Source organism: Haliotis rubra, unplaced genomic scaffold (assembly GCF_003918875.1).
Source record: "Haliotis rubra isolate DU_JTF1 unplaced genomic scaffold, ASM391887v1 Scf465, whole genome shotgun sequence".
Taxonomy (NCBI): Eukaryota; Metazoa; Mollusca; class Gastropoda; order Lepetellida; family Haliotidae; genus Haliotis; species Haliotis rubra.
Genome location: NW_025767152.1, coordinates 570,292 through 590,924, shown reverse-complemented (window position 1 = coordinate 590,924; position 20,633 = coordinate 570,292). Strand labels below are relative to the sequence as shown.

At 41.3% G+C, this 20,633-nt stretch overlaps 1 protein-coding gene across 1 annotated transcript; it reads right to left on the bottom strand.

The window, feature by feature from the left end:
- Positions 1–153: 153 nt before the first annotated feature.
- LOC124290444 (prostatic acid phosphatase-like) lies at positions 154–17,731 on the bottom strand. Its single transcript, XM_046727151.1, has 11 exons — positions 17,586–17,731; positions 16,399–16,494; positions 13,992–14,084; positions 13,454–13,606; positions 8,951–9,040; positions 7,207–7,293; positions 6,753–6,879; positions 6,453–6,538; positions 4,771–4,945; positions 3,123–3,254; positions 154–1,627 (listed from the first exon to the last, which is right to left on the bottom strand). The coding sequence occupies exons 1-11, from the start codon at positions 17,661–17,663 to the stop codon at positions 1,569–1,571; spliced, it is 1,176 nt and encodes a 391-aa protein (XP_046583107.1). The 5' UTR covers positions 17,664–17,731; the 3' UTR covers positions 154–1,568.
- Between the last annotated feature and the right edge of the window lie 2,902 nt (positions 17,732–20,633).

Genomic DNA, 20,633 nt, shown 5'->3' with positions numbered 1-20,633 from the left:
CTGAATTGCGGGTTCGAATTGGTTTCCAGTAAAGAACGTTTGTTATAAGAGGCGAGTAGATTTGATCTAACAGTCAGGCTGCGTAACTAGGTTGTGTGTGAATAATTGTTCCCCAAGGTATGATCATGCGTTCAGTCACAGTAGATTCAAACACGAGATTCAAAAATATTTATTTGCAAACATAATAATACATTTCGATGTTTAATAAACATTATATCAGTGCACAATGGAGTTGACCTTATGTAAAAGACAAAGTAAACAGGCCAAACGGTGTAAAACAGTCCCTTGTGGCGATAGAGAGACATGTGGAGAAACCTGATACGTGTGTTATACTGAACAACACATCAAATGATTCTCTTCTCCCCGTAAAAGAAAAGTCACAAAATGATATATTATTAGCTCTGAATCCCAGAGGCTATCACTCAAAAGTTCAATTCCAGGAACAGTTAAACACTGTTGTGTCGAAGTTGAATCGACCTCTGTAAATACTTCGAGTTATCCGATGTTTCGACACAACCACAAAATAGTGACTAAATGAGAATATGCAGGGATCACGCTAAAGGTCGTCATCGTATGTTCGGCATATAAATATTCGACATAACGGTGTTTGACTGTATTTACATGGACATGGATGAGATTCAGAGCGGCAGTTGGTCCAATGCTTGTCTTCAGGCCCTTAATGGATCAGTGGGTACCATGCTCGTCTCAAGAAGAGCTATCAGTTGGTCCCATGCTGGTCTTAAGGCCCTTAATGGATCAGTGGGTACCATGCTCGTCTCAAGAGGAGCTATCAGTTGGTCCCATGCTGGTCTTAAGGCCCTAAATGGATCAGTGGGTACCATGCTCGTCTCAAGAAGAGCTATCAGTTGGTCCCATGCTGGTCTTAAGGCCCTTAATCGATCAGTGGGTACCATGCTCGTCTCAAGAAGAGCTATCAGTTGGTCCCATGCTGGTCTTAAGGCCCTTAATGGATCAGTGGGTACCATGCTCGACTCAAGAGGAGCTATCAGTTGGTCCCATGCTCGTCTTATGAGATGCTTAATGGATCAGTTGGTTCTAAGCTCGTCTTAAGAGGTGCTTAATGGATCAGTTGGCTCCATGCACCTCTAAAGATGTGCTTAAGTTATCAGTTGGTTCTATGCTTGTCTTAAGAAGTGCTTAATTTATCAGTTGGGTTCTATGCTTGTCTTAAGAGGTGCTTAATGGATCAGTTGGTTCTAAGCTCGTCTTAAGAGGTGCTTAATGGATCAGTTGGCCCCATGCACCTCTAAAGATGTGCTTAAGTTATCAGTTGGTTCTATGCTTGTCTTAAGAGGTGCTTAATTTATCAGTTGGGTTCTATGCTTGTCTTAAGAGGTGCTTAATGGATCAGTTGGTTCTATGCTCGTCTTAAGAGGCGTATAATGGATCTGGGATCAGATTCCCTGACTTCGTTGAACGATGTCCTCGCATCCCGATTGCGTCATCAATGCTCATCATGTCAATCATATTTACAGCCTGCCCACATATTGGTGGAATAATGCTGAGTGTGGCAATAGACTACAAACACACAACGTACAACCATGTCATTATACGAGGAAGATGATTGTTATCATGCTTTGGAGAAGTAGAACAGATTGTGCCATATCTGAAATAGAAGAGGAGATTGAAAAGTTCCAGCACGGAACTAGTATAAATAAGTTTTGTCGTGAAAAGTAAATGTTTATAAAGCTGATATTAATATAAACATGTAACACATATTCAAACTTAGCATTATGTAATATTCAATTCCATATTATGTTTGACACTCCGCGCTTATTAATTCGATATTCTTATCGTGACACTTAAACATGTATTCATAATTACACCCAGTCATTTAAAATTATTCCATCAAGTTAGTACTTACTGCGACGATCGACCATAATATATTAAAGCAGTACACCGTGACACAACAAGAGATAAAACACATATTTGCCAAGCTCATTAAAATACGCATATACTACCTGAAGCGTTAAATATTCGTTGTGATGAAGAAACAGAGATACTATGCACTGTAATAGATCAGACAGGTGGCAATCGCGATCAGATATATACTAATGTGCAAAAGAAAGTATACACCCTTGATTGATGCTGACTAAATATGAAACAGGAAAATGATTTTGACAGTGATGTATTTAATGCGAGTGAAATAGAATTGTTTTTGACATTTTGGCAAGCTCTTGGAGACTCATTTTTCGGCTCAAGTTTCAATTTCTTCTCAGACTCGAAAGAGTTAATATACTTTGTTTTGCCCGGCAGGTGCGTATATTCTGTCCTTACAATGACGCTGTTGAAGAAAATGCTGACTGAAACGTTTACGGAATGAATATGGTCAATGTAATATGATGTTCATATTATCACCACGAGGATGAGGATGGAGATGTGGAATGTCAAATGTCAGGGCAAAATGGTCATTGTTATGATAGCAAAATGTGAATATTGAAAAGAGAATATCAAAATATAAAATGGAAACATTTTAAATAATAAGTAGAAATGGCAAAAGGTACAATGAAATGCAATATTACAGTACAGCAGATAAACCAGAGGTTGACAGAATGAGCAACATTCACAGACGTGCGGTCAGATCAACCATCATGACCAATATATATATAAACTCTCGTTTATCTCGTTTCAAGGCAAAATTGTTTTATTGCGGTATTTTCATGAAGTCTGGCGTGGCCTGAAGTCTTAGAATTAACGCCAAATGCTCAGACACGTTTTTCATATTCATGTTTCATGATAGCCCTCAATTATTGTGATAGACACAACCAATAGAATTGCCCCAGTCGGTGTGACAAGCGACTTGGTCCTCAGTCATGTTAATTACATTGTTAGACCTATTAACGCTTGTTGGCATATGTGAATGTTACTTAAGTATCCTTTCATTCATAACACTGAGTACGATACAATGTCAATCACTTGATTATCTGGTCCAACTCGATTATTTATAGACTGCTGTCATGCAGCTGGAATATTGCCGAGTTTGGCGTTAAACAACACACATACAAATAAACGTATTGAGAGCCGGTCTAAGATACAGATGATGCCCCGAACTGATATAAGTGACTGCATCTGAACATCCAGGAACACAAAACAAGTCCTACCTTTGATGCTGGACCCTTGTGATGAGCACGGGTGTGTGGACGGATGCCCCAAGCACGTGGCCACTGGGTCGTCTGGAATGACGTCACGTGTCAATACCTTTAACTTCGACAGTGGACAAGATGAACCGCACCCTGAAACGAAAGAGTGGAAATAGTAGGTTTATTTTATCGCTAAGCAACATTTAATAGGAGATAATTACGCGTCGCCGATATAACTTTTGCTGCTATGTAACCATCGGTATACGTCCCGTCAAACACCGTACAGTTATCCCCATTCTAATTCAACTCGTTTTACGCTGTTTTTTCGTGAAGGAAGTTCATTATTTAAACCAAGTCAAAGTGTTTCTAGGTCAAAGGTAAATAATATCACTCCCTGAACTTACACCATCGCCAGAAAAAGTAGTTCCCTTTGAAACTTCAACACGTTTATAACGTGCACACTGACTAACTCTAACACTGATGAATAAATTATAGTGTTATAGCTACAATGGACGGAATTATCATGAAACCGCCCTCAGAAATGAGCGGGCCGCTGCAAATGATAATGGCCAGGTGATTCCTCAACTACGAGCCACTATCTGTTCTGTTGTCAATGACGTCACAGCGGGTGACGTCACGCCCCATAATGCCGTCATAAATTTTGTTTCATGTCATGATAATTCCATGTATTTTAGCTATAATATACAAAAGTGTGTCGGCTGGTCTTAAATGTGTATCACCTTGTTGAAATCCGCGCATAATGTTAGGGTGCAGACAAACCTAGAAACGTGTATAGAAGGGGAATAAGTGGCTTCGTTATAACGCGGCATCGAGCAGTTTTTCGTCTATATCATGTCATTTCAGTTTTATGTGCGAGGAAGACCAAAGTTCTTAAACGTGGACACGTTGAAACCCAGAAGTATGGTTATGGTTAAAAAAAACCCTTGATTTTGTTTGTTTTCTTATTTAATATTGTAAATATTCGAGTCTGGACCAGACAATCCAGTGATTATAAATTAACAGCATGAAATCGATTAACACAAGGGTGACACGATGACATTTGTCAAGCAAGTCACAGAGAAAGACAATCCGATCCCGTTAGTCGTCTCTTACAAGTATGGGCTGTTGAAGATCCAGATCTTCACGGGTCTAGGCCAATTTGGAACACAATCGGGTTTCGAACCCACAATCTCCTATTTTGGTGAAACACAGGCTTAAAGCAATGGACCAGATGAGCCTAAAATTATATTGCGTGGTAGAGTGAGTGAGTGAGTTTTAGTTTTACGACATTTTTAGCAATATTCCAGCAATATCACGGCGGGGGACACCAGAAATGGGTTTCACACATTGTACCCATGTGGGGAATCGAACCCGGATCTTCGGCGTGACGAGCACACGATTTCACCACTAGGCTACCCCACCGCCCGAGTGAGTGAGTGAGCTTTAACTCTCTTTGAACATTATTCGATTTATGTTGACAGGACATAAACAGTGACGAAAAGAAGCATGCCTCTTCACCTCTTTGTTCAAACAAAGGAGCATGGCGTTGATAAACCTTGAAAAATAACTGGCAAAACACCATCACAGTTGTCTGCCGTGACTAAGGGAAGCAACTCTTCAGCGCCTTATCCATTCCCATCATATACTAGTATAACACCAGTGTACATACCTGGTACTGTCAGTAAGTACGGCAGCACAGTCGTGTCATTTCTGTAGTAGAACTCGACAGTGTACCCCTCCGTGTCGTAGTGATGGAGCTCCACAAGCACCGCTCCAGCATACATGATGTGGATTTGGTTGAACATCCCCATTGTCGACAACAGAGCGTTGATGTTGGTGTCGTGCTGGCAAACAAAAAAGTGTTGCCATGGTTATGGGTAAATGTATTATTAGCTATTATGTAACTTTTAGCTTATCACAGAAAGATCAAACTTAATGATAAATCCAATAGAATGCTAATATATATATTCTTTCTTCTGCTGACTCTCGACTGTCTTGTGCATTAGATTTTATCCTGAGTCTTTTCACCAAATATTTTTTTCTGAGAGATATAGTCAGCTATTTCATGAAAATGTGGGTTTTTTCAATCCTTATAGCAGGATGACAAACTGTCAAAAGAAAGTAGGGTTGGCTAAAATTATCGATAATAGGAAATATCGTTGATAGGAAATATAATTATTGATTACCAATATGAAAATTGTTTTATCTACATGTATACTATACTATATCAACGTCAGTGATAAAAAAATATGATTTTATCATACAATACACAAATTAAGGACTTTATTCTTGGTCTGCTTCTAAATTATGTTCATGACGTTGTTTTGTTAATAATCCAAGCAAAAACATACTCCAGCCCTCAAGTGATATTAATTTCGTTTTGACATTTTTTTGCTCAATGTTACGTCTTCGATATTTCTCGATAATCGATCGATATTCAGTTAACGATTATCGATCTCTATTTGGATATCTAGCCCTAGTGGCTGGGTTATTTTGTGTGGAAACCCCCCCCCCCAATAAGCTTACTGAAGACTGGAGTAAGGAATGGATTTGAAAGCGTACGACCTCAACCATCGAAGAAAGCAATTTTGTTAATTGTTAAAAAGAGTTGCCTGAGATACCAGTCATGAGTTGTGTGTTATGCACATTTAATTTAGTACCGATACGGTTTATTCTACTTTGGATTTATTACCGCAAAGTTAAGATAACTTAAAATAAATAGATAAAAAATGTGGTGATATGGTCAGAATGTAATTTACTTTCGTTACTACAGTCTGTTTGCAGTGAAAACGTACCGATGATTTTCGCTTTAAACAAGAAAGTAAATCGAATAAAGTGAAATTAAGATTGCGAATCCTCATAATTTTACCTTGCCAACTGAACATTTAAATATCATAATTTTATTAAACTTAGGATAAAAGTTGTTTGACAAACGATCATATTTTCAAATCGTTATTATTGGTTTGTAACACAAGGGGGGTATGCACATTAAATGAAACACCGAGAACAGGTAGGGGTGGCCTTAGCTTACGCTCATCACGTACCGCACGTGCATTTGTTTCAGTGTTTCAACTACTGCGCTTACCCCCCTTGTACTACAAACAAATAATAGCGATTTGAATCTATGATCGTTTGTTAAACAACTTTTATCCGAAGATGAATAAAATCTGAGATTCAAATGTTCAACTGGCAAGGTAAAATTATGAGGATTCGCAATCTTAATTTCACTTTATTTGATTTACTGTTTTGTTTAAAGTGAAATTCATCGGTTCGTTTTCACTGCCAACAGACTATTATTTACTGCTACGTCTCGTGGACCACATGATTCTGTCGTATATTCAACACACTTACGCCTGCGTAGAAGTCAATCTTTTGTGTGATGTTGTTAAAGTTGACAACGTCATCCATGTTCTGTATGAATTTCCCGAGCAGGGGACCTGAAAGAGTGAGTGAGTGAGCGGGTAAAGTGTTTGTGGTTTGGAAAGTGAGTACCTGAGAGAAAGAATGTCATTTTATTATTTAGCTATGCCGCATCGTGCAGAGTTTTTCGAACACATGCTCAGCGGATCCTGCTGCATTTAATGGAGGTAACCCTACAGCGAATTTTGCGCGAGATAATCTAGCTTGTATAACATCTGTGGTTGTGTCTACCTCCTCGTATCCTGGCCATGGCTTTATCGTGGAACTTGAGCTGAGCCTTCACGTCTTTGAGTGCCAGGAACCTCTTGTAAACGTCATTTTGTCGGAGCCACAGGGGAAACGTCAGGTTGTGGGCGTTCTGAAGCAGTACAACGTTGTGACATTACATCATATCACAGCACGGCAGCCTGATGTAGGGGAGAAGTCCAAAATAATGCAGGACTTGGATGTTTGCCACTGCGTAGATCAGTGCTCATTCTCTTGATCACTGGATTGTCTGGTCCAGACTCGATTATTTACAGACCGCCGCCATGCAGCTGGGATATTGCTGAGTGCGGCGTTAAACAACAACTAAACGAACAATTCATCTCTCTCTGTTGTACAACTCCTATCTCTTCTTGCTCACTTTCCCTCGTTCTCGCTCTGTTTGCCCCAATATACTGGGAAGCCCCCACGTTCTACTCACCTCAACATATATAGGGTCAACCATGTCCATCAAACTCTCAAAGGAGGGCGGATATCCCGAATAGTTTGCCAGGAGGTCCACCAGATCCTGACAAGATCGAGAATTCATAAAACAAAGCATTTCTAAATATGATCCTATTTAGGCTCTGGTCATGAGTGAGGTGAAACAACGCCGACGGCGAAGTGTAGGTGGATGGGTAACCAAGCTTCTGTCCTCCCCGGCAGTATAACACTTAGTTATGGGTGAGTGAGTGGCACTGAGTGAGTGAGTGAGTGAAACTGAGAGTGAAACCGAGTTAGTGAAACCGAGTGGTGAAACCGAGTGAATGAGTGAAACTGAGAGTGAAACCGAGTTAGTGAAACCGAGTGGTGAAACCGAGTGAATGAGCGAAACTGAGAGTGAAACCGAGTTAGTGAAACCGAGTGGTGAAACCGAGTGAATGAGTGAAACTGAGAGTGAAACCGAGTTAGTGAAACCGAGTGGTGAAACCGAGTGAATGAGTGAAACTGAGAGTGAAACCGAGTTAGTGAAACCGAGTGGTGAAACCGAGTGAATGAGCGAAACTGAGAGTGAAACCGAGTTAGTGAAACCGAGTGGTGAAACCGAGTGAATGAGCGAAACTGAGAGTGAAACCGAGTTAGTGAAACCGAGTGGTGAAACCGAGTGAGTGAAACCGAGTGAGCGAGTGAAACTGAGTGAGTGAGTGAAACTGAGAGTGAAACCGAGTGAATGTGTGAAACCGAGTGAATGAGTGAAACCGAGTAATGAAACCGAGTGAGTGAAACCGAGTGAATGAATGAAACCGAGAGTGTAACCGAGATAGTGAAACCGAGATAGTGAAACCGAGATAGTGAAACCGAGATAGTGAAACCGAGTGAGCGAGTGAAACTGAGTGAGTGAGTGAAACTGAGAGTGAAACCGAGTGAATGTGTGAAACCGAGTGAATGAGTGAAACCGAGTAATGAAACCGAGTGAGTGAAACCGAGTGAATGAATGAAACCGAGAGTGTAACCGAGTTAGTGAAACCGAGTGAGTGAAACCGAGTGAATGAATGAAACCGAGAGTGTAACCGAGTTAGTGAAACCGAGAGTGTAACCGAGTTAGTGAAACCGAGTGAGTGAAACCGAGTGAATGAATGAAACCGAGAGTGTAACCGAGTTAGTGAAACCGAGTGAGTGAAACCGAGTGAGTGTAACCGAGTGAGTGAAACCGAGTGAATGAATGAAACCGAGAGTGTAACCGAGTTAGTGAAACCGAGTGAGTGAAACCGAGTGAATGAATGAAACCGAGAGTGTAACCGAGTTAGTGAAACCGAGTGAGTGAAACCGAGTGAGTGAAACCGAGTGAATGAGTGAAACTGAGAGTGAAACCGAGTTAATGAAACCGAGTAGTGAAACCGAGTGAGTGAATGAAACCGAGTGAGTGATAAAGAGTAAGTGAGTAAAACCGAGTGGTGAAACCGAGTGAGTGAGTGAAACCGAGTGAGGAAGTGTAATTGATTACAATACTCCAGTCAACCTCATGCGAGATTGAAGCCGTGAATGATGCGGGTCTCAGACGTTGACCATCTTTGTCAATGAACTTGTACACTGTGTCATCCATGCTGACAAAGCTTCATTATTTCCAAACGATGGATTATTTTAAAAATACATTTCATCCGCTGCTCCCTGTGATGTATACGGTAACATAATGCCGGACTGGGTACACAGGCCTCACAATTACTTAAAAATGAAAAACTAAATACCTGATACTGTGCCTCAAGATGTTTCGCATAATCCGATTTCGAGAATTTATACTTCAAGGCATCATATGTCGGGCAATCCATTTCCAATATCTGAAGAGAAAATATATTCAAAAGTTATATTAAAATTGATCATTAAAGGTTTCGTTGATACGTTGGGGTAATGTGTAGAGAATCGAACAGATCTTTTCGGCTTGAGAAGACAACGATTTAGCCGCTAGGCCACTTCGTCTGTATAATGTCCAAGTATGTGGTTTTCAAAGGATGTTGATACCACGGGCGTGGGTAAATTACACACAGTGTAATCTGTTGCGTTACTGATCTCAGAACCAGTTGAGTGATGTGTGAGTTGGTTTGGGTTTACACTGCTTTTAGAAATATTCCTGCAATATCACGGCAGGGAACACCAGAAATGGTCTTTACACATTGTGCTCATGTGGGGAATCGAACCCGGGTCTTCGGCGTAACTAGCGAACGTTTGAACCACAAGGCTACCCCACCGCCTCGCCAGTTGAGTGAGAGCATTTGTATTCGTCGAAAAGAAATATTTCAATGATGTCACCAATGAGGATTGTGCTGTCTGTATCTCGTAGTCATGTTTTCGCAATGTTGGCCCTACGTGTACTGCATAATATCGAAAAACATTTATAGAGGGTAAGCCTAATAAGCTGCGTCTTCTGTACTGAAGGAATAAACATTGGGTTGTGCTTGTGATGAACAGACACTTGTATCATCAGGCTTTTGTTTGTTTGTTGTTTAACGCCGCACTCAGCAGTATCCCAGTTATACGGTGGCGGTCTCTAAATGCTTCACTCTGGACCAGACAAACCAGTGATCAATAGCATGAGCATCGATCTACACAATAGTGATACGATGTCGTGAATTATAGGTCACACCTGGTCTATTGTTAGGAATATAGATCACACCTGGCCTATTGTTAGGAATATAGATCACACTTGGCCTATTGTTAGGAATATAGATCACACTTGGCCTATTGTTAGGAATATAGATCACACCTGGTCTATTGTTAGGAATATAGATCACACCTGGCCTATTGTTAGGAATATAGATCACACCTGGCCTATTGTTAGGAATATAGATCACACCTGGTCTATTGTTAGGAATATAGAACACACCTGGTCTATTGTTAGGAATATAGAACACACCTGGCCTATTGTTAGGAATATAGATCACACCTGGTCTATTGTTAGGAATATAGATCACACCTGGCCTATTGTTAGGAATATAGATCACACCTGGCCTGTTGTTTGATGAACAATGAGTCTATATTTTGATACGAGTCTGAATATAGGCCATACCTGGCCTATTGTGTTAGCATGTGCCATCCAAGTCAGCGAACCTGACCATCCGATCCTGTTAGTCTCCTCCTACGACAAGCATGGGTTGATGAAGATCAACTCTAACCCGGATCTTCACGGGTATCACCAGGGAAATGATTAGCATTGTATGAGAGCTATGACACTATCATCCAGGTTGTAGTGAGTGTGTGAAGTTAGTTTTACGCCGCACACAGCAATATTCCAGCTATATGGTGATGGTCTGTAAATAATCGAGTCTGAACCAGACAATCCAGTGATCAGCAGCATGAGCATCGATCTACGCAATTGGGATGCGATGGCATGTGTCAACCAGGCACCCGATCCCGTCCCGGTTGTAAGTTTGTAGTGTGAAGCCACAGTTGGTGATATATCTGCTACTTCAACCAGGCACCCGATCCCGTCCCGGTTGTAAGTTTGTTGTGTGAAGACACAGTTGGTGATATATCTGCTACTTCAACCAGGCACCCGATCCCGTCCCGGGTGTAAGTTTGTAGTGTGAAGCCACAGTTGGTGATATATCTGCTACTTCAACAAGGCACCCGATCCCGTCCCGGGTGTAAGTTTGTAGTGTGAAGCCACAGATGGTAATATATCTGCTACTTCAACAAGGCACCCGATCCCGTCCCGGTTGTAAGTTTGTAGTGTGAAGCCACAGTTGGTGATATATCTGCTACTTCAACCAGGCACCCGATCCCGTCCCGGTTGTAAGTTTGTAGTGTGAAGCCACAGTTGGTGATATATCTGCTGCTTCAACAAGGCACCCGATCCCGTCCCGGGTGTAAGTTTGTTGTGTGAAGACACAGTTGGTGATATATCTGCTACTTCAACAAGGCACCCGATCCCGTCCCGGGTGTAAGTTTGTAGTGTGAAGCCACAGTTGGTGATATATCTGCTACTTCAACCAGGCACCCGATCCCGTCCCGGTGTAAGTTTGTAGTGTGAAGCCACAGATGGTAATATATCTGCTACTTCAACCAGGCACCCGATCCCGTCCCGGGTGTAAGTTTGTAGTGTGAAGCCACAGATGGTAATATATCTGCTACTTCAACCAGGCACCCGATCCCGTCCCGGGTGTAAGTTTGTAGTGTGAAGCCACAGTTGGTGATATATCTGCTACTTCAACCAGGCACCCGATCCCGTCCCGGTTGTAAGTTTGTAGTGTGAAGCCACAGTTGGTGATATATCTGCTGCTTCAACCAGGCACCCGATCCCGTCCCGGGTGTAAGTTTGTTGTGTGAAGACACAGTTGGTGATATATCTGCTACTTCAACAAGGCACCCGATCCCGTCCCGGGTGTAAGTTTGTAGTGTGAAGCCACAGTTGGTGATATATCTGCTACTTCAACCAGGCACCCGATCCCGTCCCGGGTGTAAGTTTGTAGTGTGAAGCCACAGATGGTAATATATCTGCTACTTCAACCAGGCACCCGATCCCGTCCCGGGTGTAAGTTTGTAGTGTGAAGCCACAGATGGTAATATATCTGCTACTTCAACCAGGCACCCGATCCGTCCGGGTGTAAGTTTGTAGTGTGAAGCCACAGATGGTAATATATCTGCTACTTCAACAAGGCACCCGATCCCGTCCCGGGTGTAAGTTTGTAGTGTGAAGCCACAGTTGGTGATATATCTGCTACTTCAACCAGGCACCCGATCCCGTCCTGGTTGTAAGTTTGTAGTGTGAAGCCACAGTTGGTGATATATCTGCTACTTCAACCAGGCACCCGATCCCGTCCCGGGTGTAAGTTTGTTGTGTGAAGACACAGTTGGTGATATATCTGCTACTTCAACAAGGCACCCGATCCCGTCTCGGGTGTAAGTTTGTAGTGTGAAGCCACAGTTGGTGATATATCTGCTACTTCAACCAGGCACCCGATCCCGTCCCGGGTGTAAGTTTGTAGTGTGAAGCCACAGATGGTAATATATCTGCTACTTCAACAAGGCACCCGATCCCGTCCCGGGTGTAAGTTTGTAGTGTGAAGCCACAGATGGTAATATATCTGCTACTTCAACAAGGCACCCGATCCCGTCCCGGGTGTAAGTTTGTTGTGTGAAGACACAGTTTGTAATATATCTGCTACTTCACGAAGGTGTTTGTGTATACAGGTGCGGTGGGGTAGTCTAGTGGTTAAAGCGTCCGCTCGTTACACTGAAGACCCGGGTTCGAATCCCCACATGGGTACAATGTGTGAAGCCCATTTCAGGTGTCCACCGCCGTGATGTTGCTGGAATATTGCTAAAAGCGTCGTAAAACTTAACTCAGGTAGTCAGTCAGTGTTTGTGTAAACAAGTCTGAATCAGACAATCCTCAATGTGACTCAAACAGGATGTTTCATTTCGGCATGATGTCTATGTCTGTGTGGAGATATCGCGACCCCTACACTTGCCGTGACGTCAAATGAATTTTCTAATCAGCAAATCAGCGCTGAAACCTCTAATCGACATATTCTGTCAGTGTATGTGATTTCTGTCTCACGAAAGCGAACCTAACTGGTAAGTTCCGAATGTAAATAGTAAAGATATAGCCATTATACTGTGGGTATTTTCTACACCCTGTCGTTTCGGAGCGCCATGACATCTACATATCAAAGGATTTTGTCATCTGTGTTACCTGGTATAAAAAATATTTCGAACCTACGTGAGAAATAAACAAAGTCGAGTTTTTTGAATACTGACATCCGACTTTCTCAATGACAAAAATATGTTTAATTTAGCGATGGATTGCCGATGTTCGCAACTGTCTACTGAGGGAATCAGAGCTTCACGCACAGAGATATCACATCGAGATAAAGCATATGATTTTGCTGAGATTGTCTGGAAGCATAAGGACCCCGTCTTTGGTTCACGATGACAATTTTCATTTCATCCCATACTCATTATGGATTGATTTAAATTCATGTTATTTAGCCAGCGTTTGATCAAGGAAGAATAAATGTACACGAAATGGATAGCAGAGTTAGGTTTAACTCCACCTATAGCAATATTCCAGCAATATTCCAGCAATATGCAGGCGAGACCTGACATGTCCTTCACACATAATATGACATGGTACCCACCTTTGGTCTCGAACTTGGGCCTTCGGCACGGCGAGCAAACTTTATACCCACTTCTACCACTAGATAGAAGATCATCAACATAACAAAATACACAAGATATATACAAACTCTTACAAAATCATCCTCTTTCGGTAGTGTGTGTACAGGTATGGGTTGCCACGGTATAGCGGGGTTCCAAATCTGATCACCTGCCGGAGGAAACAGACCAGCCAGCATGCTGTAGGCGCTCATTATAGCGCGGTCCTTATAAGTTGCAAGAATGTGAATCTATAATAATAAAAATAAATAATCAGTCAAGAAAAGTTTTTGATTATCTTAGAAATAATCAAATTAATCAAATCTCGATTAAACAACTGAAATATATTTGTGAGTGAACGTATTTTCAACAATATTGTAACACTGTACACAAACGGGCGTCAACATGGCCCTCGGGGGAATTGAACCCGCTCCTTGGGCGTGACAAGCAAAGGCGTTTATAAATGATCCATCAAAAGAGCTTGTTATGAAACGAAAATTTTGAAGACTTAAACCTATTACCACAAACAAAATAGAAACAGTCCATAATAGGGTTATAAACGTTTTCCTGCGACGCGTTTTCGATGTTATAAATGAATTTAATAAAATCAATTGATTTCTCTAGCTTTAAGCTTGCCTCATCTGCAGTGTAGTTTCCGTGTATAAAACCGCTGTCGACGTAGCGTTGTCGTAAGTACTGGCCCAGCTCATACTCCTGTCTCATGCCTACCTGTGATAAACATGACGTTTGAATTTAAAGTATTGCTTAAAGGTAGACATCGAGCGATATTAGAAGGTTGGAACACCTAACGTAAAACGTTACTATAGATGAAATCAAAGCCAACGTTATAATTAGAACTTATGAACGAAACAACCCAAACACGTGATATTAATCAGTATATCGGTAATGTGTGTATCGTTGTGGGAAGAGCAGCGTTTGGATTGGACGATCGATGGTAGCCTCCATTCAAAGATCATTCAAGAAGAAAGCAGTATTAAGTGTAAATGTTGTTGGAACTTTATGAAATTGGTCTAAACAACAGAACTATACACTTGAAATCTGGAATTCTTTTTACAAACTTTACGAAATGTTATTAGGTTGAAAACATTCGCCGATACGCTGCAACGTAAGGCACGAAACACACATATATGGTACTCTCTGTCGAACAACCGTCTCTTTTTTGTTTCTTTATCAGCCCGATCGAACATGAATACACAGAGAAAAAAAGCATCGCTACACTCCATGTTTGGCGTAGTATCAATATTTTACCATTTATTCATTCCAGGGAAACTTATTCAAACATCAATGTAACTTACCATCTGGATAAACTGGTCGTCAAGGAATAATTAAATGGTATATCGAAGCGCATTAAGAAGTAAAGACAGTATATTATTTAGAGGCGCAAAAATAGCCGAAACAGAATTACTTTATAATGCTGACAAAATTGGTCGTACCACACAAGTACCAATAACCGAACACAATGTCAAGATCTGGTGTAACCTTCGCCAAAAGCATCTAGCATCAAAGACCCTCCTCCTCCTCACTGACTCTGTCAGGCGTTGAATTGGATTGGGGATCTCACTGGCGTATTCTGTGACCATAATATCCCAAACATGACGTAAGAAGTCACCATAGGTACGTGCACGAGGTGGCCCTGTGTCCAGAGGATGGACATCGAAACGTTGTATAACAACCATGTTGTGCATGTCAGTGATATCACATCGATGTACCGTTGTCCATTCAGAGTTCTGTCTGATCGTCAGATTTAGAGCCGTTAATGAGGCACCCCACACCATCAATGGACTTCCACCAAACGGTACTTGTTCCAAAATATTCCTTTGTGCATATGCATGTTTCTGTGGCGCCAAATAGAAGCTCTGCCATCAGTCATGAACAAACGAAATCAACTTTCGTCCGACTGGTTGACCTTTGTTTAAAATCAGAGTGACGTCGAGCGTGACACCAAGCTATTCATGCTGTTTTGTACTCTGGGGATAACAACGGGCGTCTGATAAATTTTCTGGCGCTATACCTGGTCGGTTTCAGGCGATTTCAGACAGTTCTGTTGGATGCACGACGATGTGGAAGCCACTCTGATTTTACCACACCACTTGATACGAACAGATGATGTCTTGTGATTCTGAAAAGGGACGTATGCTGACGGGCGTTAACGTCATTAGTTTGGTGATGTTTTCTGGCCAATCGGCTGAAGGTCGATGGATGACGATCCATATCTCTTGCAGTAGCCTTAAATGACGCACCAGCATTCCACATACCACAAAACTGCTGTCTTTGAGAAGTTGTCAGTTGTGGAGACCCAATATTTGCTTATCAAAAACGAAATCAATTGATTTTCCTAGTCATCCAACGTAAGAAGTTGATATTTGCCTAAGGGAGATACACGTGTTTAACGTGGTGCTCGCCCTTGCTCGCAGCACGTGCATATCTAAAATCAATGTACGGTGTCCCCCAAGGTCATCATATTCATAACAAGAATAAATATACTGACATGCAAATGAAAGTACACACCCGGTACTCTTGGATCAAGCGACGTAAATGTTTTAAAAAGAGTTTTTACAGTGAAATATAAGTCACAGACTTTCCTAATATGTTGCCAAAACACCACCGATATCGTGCCCAATTGCGAAGTTGCCAGTCAAAATCACAACACTTTTCAAATAATCCCCAAACACCAGGCGTGTACTTTCTTTTGTATGTCAGTTTATGATATGAATATAGATGGCTATACAGGAGTTAAAAAGGTGTTGCGATACTTTTGTCCATGTGTACATATATGCATGCACGTTTGTAGTCACATTGTACATAATTTACAACTTACCTATACTGAAAAGACATACATATCTTTGGTGGAGGCGAGCGAGTTTAGTTTTACGCCGCTTTTACCAATATTCCGGCAATATCACGGCGGTGGGCACCAGAAATGGACTTCACACATTGTACCCATGTGGGGAGTCGAACCCGGGTCTTCGGCGTTTCTCTTTGGTGGAAACGCATTCAGTGTCCCCTCCCCTCAGCTTCTTACCTGTGTGAGTTGTCCCCACCCCTGTGGCCACGTGTCTTTTTGATGGGGGTCATTGGGATATGCGTGTGTAGGTGTCCGATCTCCATGGCGGAAAAGCTGTGACATAAAGTGAGTGAGTATAGTTTTACACCGTTTTTAAATTCAGTCCAGGATATCACGTGGGTAGGAGACATAATTAACATAAGGAACAAATAAAAATTGTGTCAGAAACTGAAACGGACAGAACCTTTCTAAACTTACTGGATAAGCTAAGGATGAACATTAAATGAATTAGAGTCATTCTGAAATGTCTCCACAAATGTCTAGCGAAAAAAAAAATCACCGATTATGTAAAGGCGAACGTGTACTGTGCAGAGCATAAACGTTTTGTTAAAAATGCATTTGAAAAGGCGTAAAGGATTTGACTTCAGGTTCAAGTATTATGAAATAAAAGAGGTGCTTTTAATCAGATATACGTATTTTATCCCAGTGTCACGATAGACACAAACCTAGTTTTATAAAATATATGGATAATAATATGTTACGTGAATGCATGATACAAATTCTGTGAATCAAAAAACTAATTACTATTTTTATTGACATTGTGTTAAAAACAATAAACAAGAGGAGTGTCACAAAGGTCTAGAACCACGTCCTCGAAGTTCACTCATGTGCACATGCCACAGGATATGTGATCTTCTGCGTTAACCTAGTCACATCATGTGTGAATCACATGTCGTGTATACGGTGACGTCTTATCTGTTAGTCCGTAGTGAGGCCACGCTGAAAGCCGACCCATACCATAGACAGCCGGGAACACTAAACATAATTAGCCTTGTAACCATGCAACGTTGTCCTGTCAGTGTAGTGTTGTATATGAGCTTTATAATTCAAGAAACGTGAGCTACGGTACCTCAAATAATGCTTATTATGAAAATGAAGGTTAAACATAATAAATGGCCAATGCATATAATTTTCTAATGTAATTCAATATTGGCATTTAAATATATTTTGCATAAATAATTTTAACTTTCAAATTTTTAAATTCTGCTTTACGATGCCTCAAATAAAACTTGTACTGACGAGAAAAATGAAGATGACAGAATAAATGACTGATGTGTGTATGCTCGTAAATTAATTTAAAGGGGTGCTGGAATATATTTTACGTGTGATAAATGGCATTATTGTGAGGATATGGTGTAACTCACCACTTGTGCGTATCTCAAACTTCCGTCCAAGGATGAGATGGCGTTGAGAACACACAGAAGAAAGCAGAGTCGCGCCATGATCACAGGTTGTCCGCTGTCGGCTGTCTTCGGTAATTTCCGTGATGGAAAGGGCGAGCGATCGCGACATTGGTTCTTTTCATTCCGATCCTGATTTGCTTCATACCGAGGTCGTCACGTAGAATAAGACGAATAGCAGAGCTATTGGTAGGTTGATAATCACAGTGTCAGCTCACGGCTTGAATAAGTCACGATGTACAGCACTGCCAGGCCATAAGCGAAAACGGAGATAATCTGGCAATGGCCTCTATAACTATCATACATAATATGAACATCGTAAATTTAGCAACAGCAGCTACGTTTCCCCTAAAAATTCGAATACATTTGTATAATATATGAAATTAGGAAATATGTTTAAGTTTATTGAACGAATATGTATATCACAACATGTGTCTGACAATATGTTAAAACCTGCAGAAAATTACTCTTCCTTCATTGCACAGATTTTTAGACGAAGAGATTCCAGGGCGTGGGTTGCCTCGTGGTTAGTGCGTCAGCCTGTCACACTGAAGACCCGGGTTCGATTTCCCCACATGGATACAATGTGTGAAGCCCATGTTTTGGTGTTCCCACCGTGATATTGCTGGAATATTGCTAACAGCAGCGTAAAACCTCACTCACTTAATCATTGGCGCTTCTCATCACAAGCCAGCAAGGTACATCCTCGCCTCCGGCGTGGAGAAGAATGGACCTTTTAAATTGTATATCGTTTGTGGACAGGTTCATGGGGTAGCTTGTCATGATGAAGACCTGGGTTCGAGTCCCCACATGGGTACAAAGTGTGAAGCCCATTTCTGGTGGCCTCCACCGTGTTATTGCTGGAATATTGCTAAAATCGGCGTAAAACTAAACTTATTCACCATTTTTTGCTTCATGGTCCGACTGGAATAAAGTAACTCTTTATTTAGGTTGAACAAATTCTAAGTGAATTTATTTGATTTTTTATTTGAATGCGGATCGTTCGACAATTTGATTTTTGAAATGATGTCATTGAGTTGCTCAAATAATCAACTAAGGTCGCAACATTGAAAGATAACATCACGCTCAAATTAATTATAAGGTTATCACGATTATAACATATAAGGAGTGAGTGAGTGAGTTTTGTTTTACGCCGCACTCAGCAATATTCCAGCTATACAGCGGCGGTATGTAAATAATCGAGTCTGGACCAGACAATTCAGTGATCAACAGCATGAGCATCGATCTGCGCAATTGGGAAGCGATGACATGTGTCAACCAAGTCAGCGAGCCTGACCACCCGATCCCATTAGTCGTCTCTTATGACAAGCATGGGTTACTGAAAATCAATATTCTAACCCGGACCTTCACGGGTAATAACATATACTCATGTCAATAATGGTAATCACCCCTTTCAATTTTATTAACAGGCTGGGGGTGACAACCATTATTGGCATGAGTATATAGGGAGATACGAAGATAACGAGTATACGTATATAAAAGTATCTTCATATAGACCGCCTCCGTGGTGTAGTGGTTAGAGCGTCCGTAATTGTTTCTGAACAGTCAAGATCGATAGTCCTAGGTTCGAATCCCATATTTGCCCCTGTTTGCCCCTGTAGCACACGGACCGCCTCCGTGGTACAGTGGTTAGAGCGTCCGCCCGGAGAGCGGAAGGTCGCGGGTTCGATCCCCGACCGCGTCATACCAAAAGACGTTAAAATATGATACTTGTTGGTCTCTGCCTGGCGCTCGGCATTAATGGGTACAACAAGGACTGGAGGGCTCGGAGTCAGTATAATGTGTGTGAGAGGGGTATTCATGCTTCACTGCGGCATGGTATCTCAGTGGGCTAGCACTATAAAACCAGCTTAAGTCTGGGCTAGTACAAGCAGCCGCACATACACATACACACGCATGCACGTCGTTAAACCCAATTTCACCTCACCTCATCTTCAATATAGATGAAAGTAGCCTATGATAGAAGTAACGTATAATCAAAGTATACTCTCTAAAAAGAGAAGAGTAAGAATTTTAACCACAAGTTACACTTTATTTTGAAACATCGTACGGAATTTAATAGCATATGGAATTCAAAGAAAGATATAAAGGCAATATATGACTGCAAAAGTCTAGATATATATTTTAAAATATATTGTCCAAACATTGATTCGAACCCCTCCTGTGCTATAAAGCCAGATGTTTGAACTGTCCGATGATGGTCTGGCTTGTACAGCTGAAGGTGTTTTTAAACATAATCCCACAAAAAGTTCCTGTTTTACGTTAGTGTATATTGTGAGTTTAATTGATAAAGTGCTCTTATCAATGCCAGTAGCCGAAATCAATGTCATCTTAAAGTGATCCATGTCTAGAAAATTATGAGGATTTCGGGTCGGAATTGTACCCATTGCTTGTCGTAAGAGGCAACTAGATTTGATATATTGGTCAGGCTCAGCGTGTTGGTTGTTAGTGAATAATCGTTTCCTAATGTTTCATCATGGTGCTTTCGGTAAAAACCCGAGGTTCAATGACTGTGTTTGTGTTTGTATTTATGTTTGTTTAACACCCTACTCAGGAATATTCCAGCTATATGGCGGCGGTCAGTACATAATCGAATGATCCAGTGATCAAACGCATGAGCATCTTTCTATGCAATTGGGATGCGATGACATATGTCAACCGAGTCAGCGAGACTAACAGCCCGATCCCGTTAGTCGACAAGCACAGGTTGCTGAAGATCAATTTTAACCAGGATCTTCACGGATTCCCTGAAACATGTGCATTAACGACAAACACAACAGATGATTCTGTTTGCACCTAAAACATGTAAGTCACAAAATAAACATCACAACCTTTGAATCTAATATCACATTATACTGCAAGTTAAACACTGTTGTATCGAAGCTAAATAGACCCATGAAAATTCTTCGAGTTATTCGAGGTTCGACAAAACTAAAAAATTCGCTAAATATGGAATACACTGCGCAAAACCTTTGCCAAGCAACAACCAAT

Excerpts from the sequence above, each read along its gene's own strand:
- LOC124290444 (XM_046727151.1), bottom strand. The coding sequence starts at position 17,663 with ATGGCGCGACTCTGCTTTCTTCTGTGTGTTCTCAACGCCATCTCATCC. Across the intron at positions 16,495-17,585 it reads GTTTGAGATACGCACAAGTG|CTTTTCCGCCATGGAGATCG; the intron begins GTGAGTTACACC and ends TTTATGTCACAG. Across the intron at positions 14,085-16,398 it reads GGTGGGGACAACTCACACAG|GTAGGCATGAGACAGGAGTA; the intron begins GTAAGAAGCTGA and ends TGTTTATCACAG.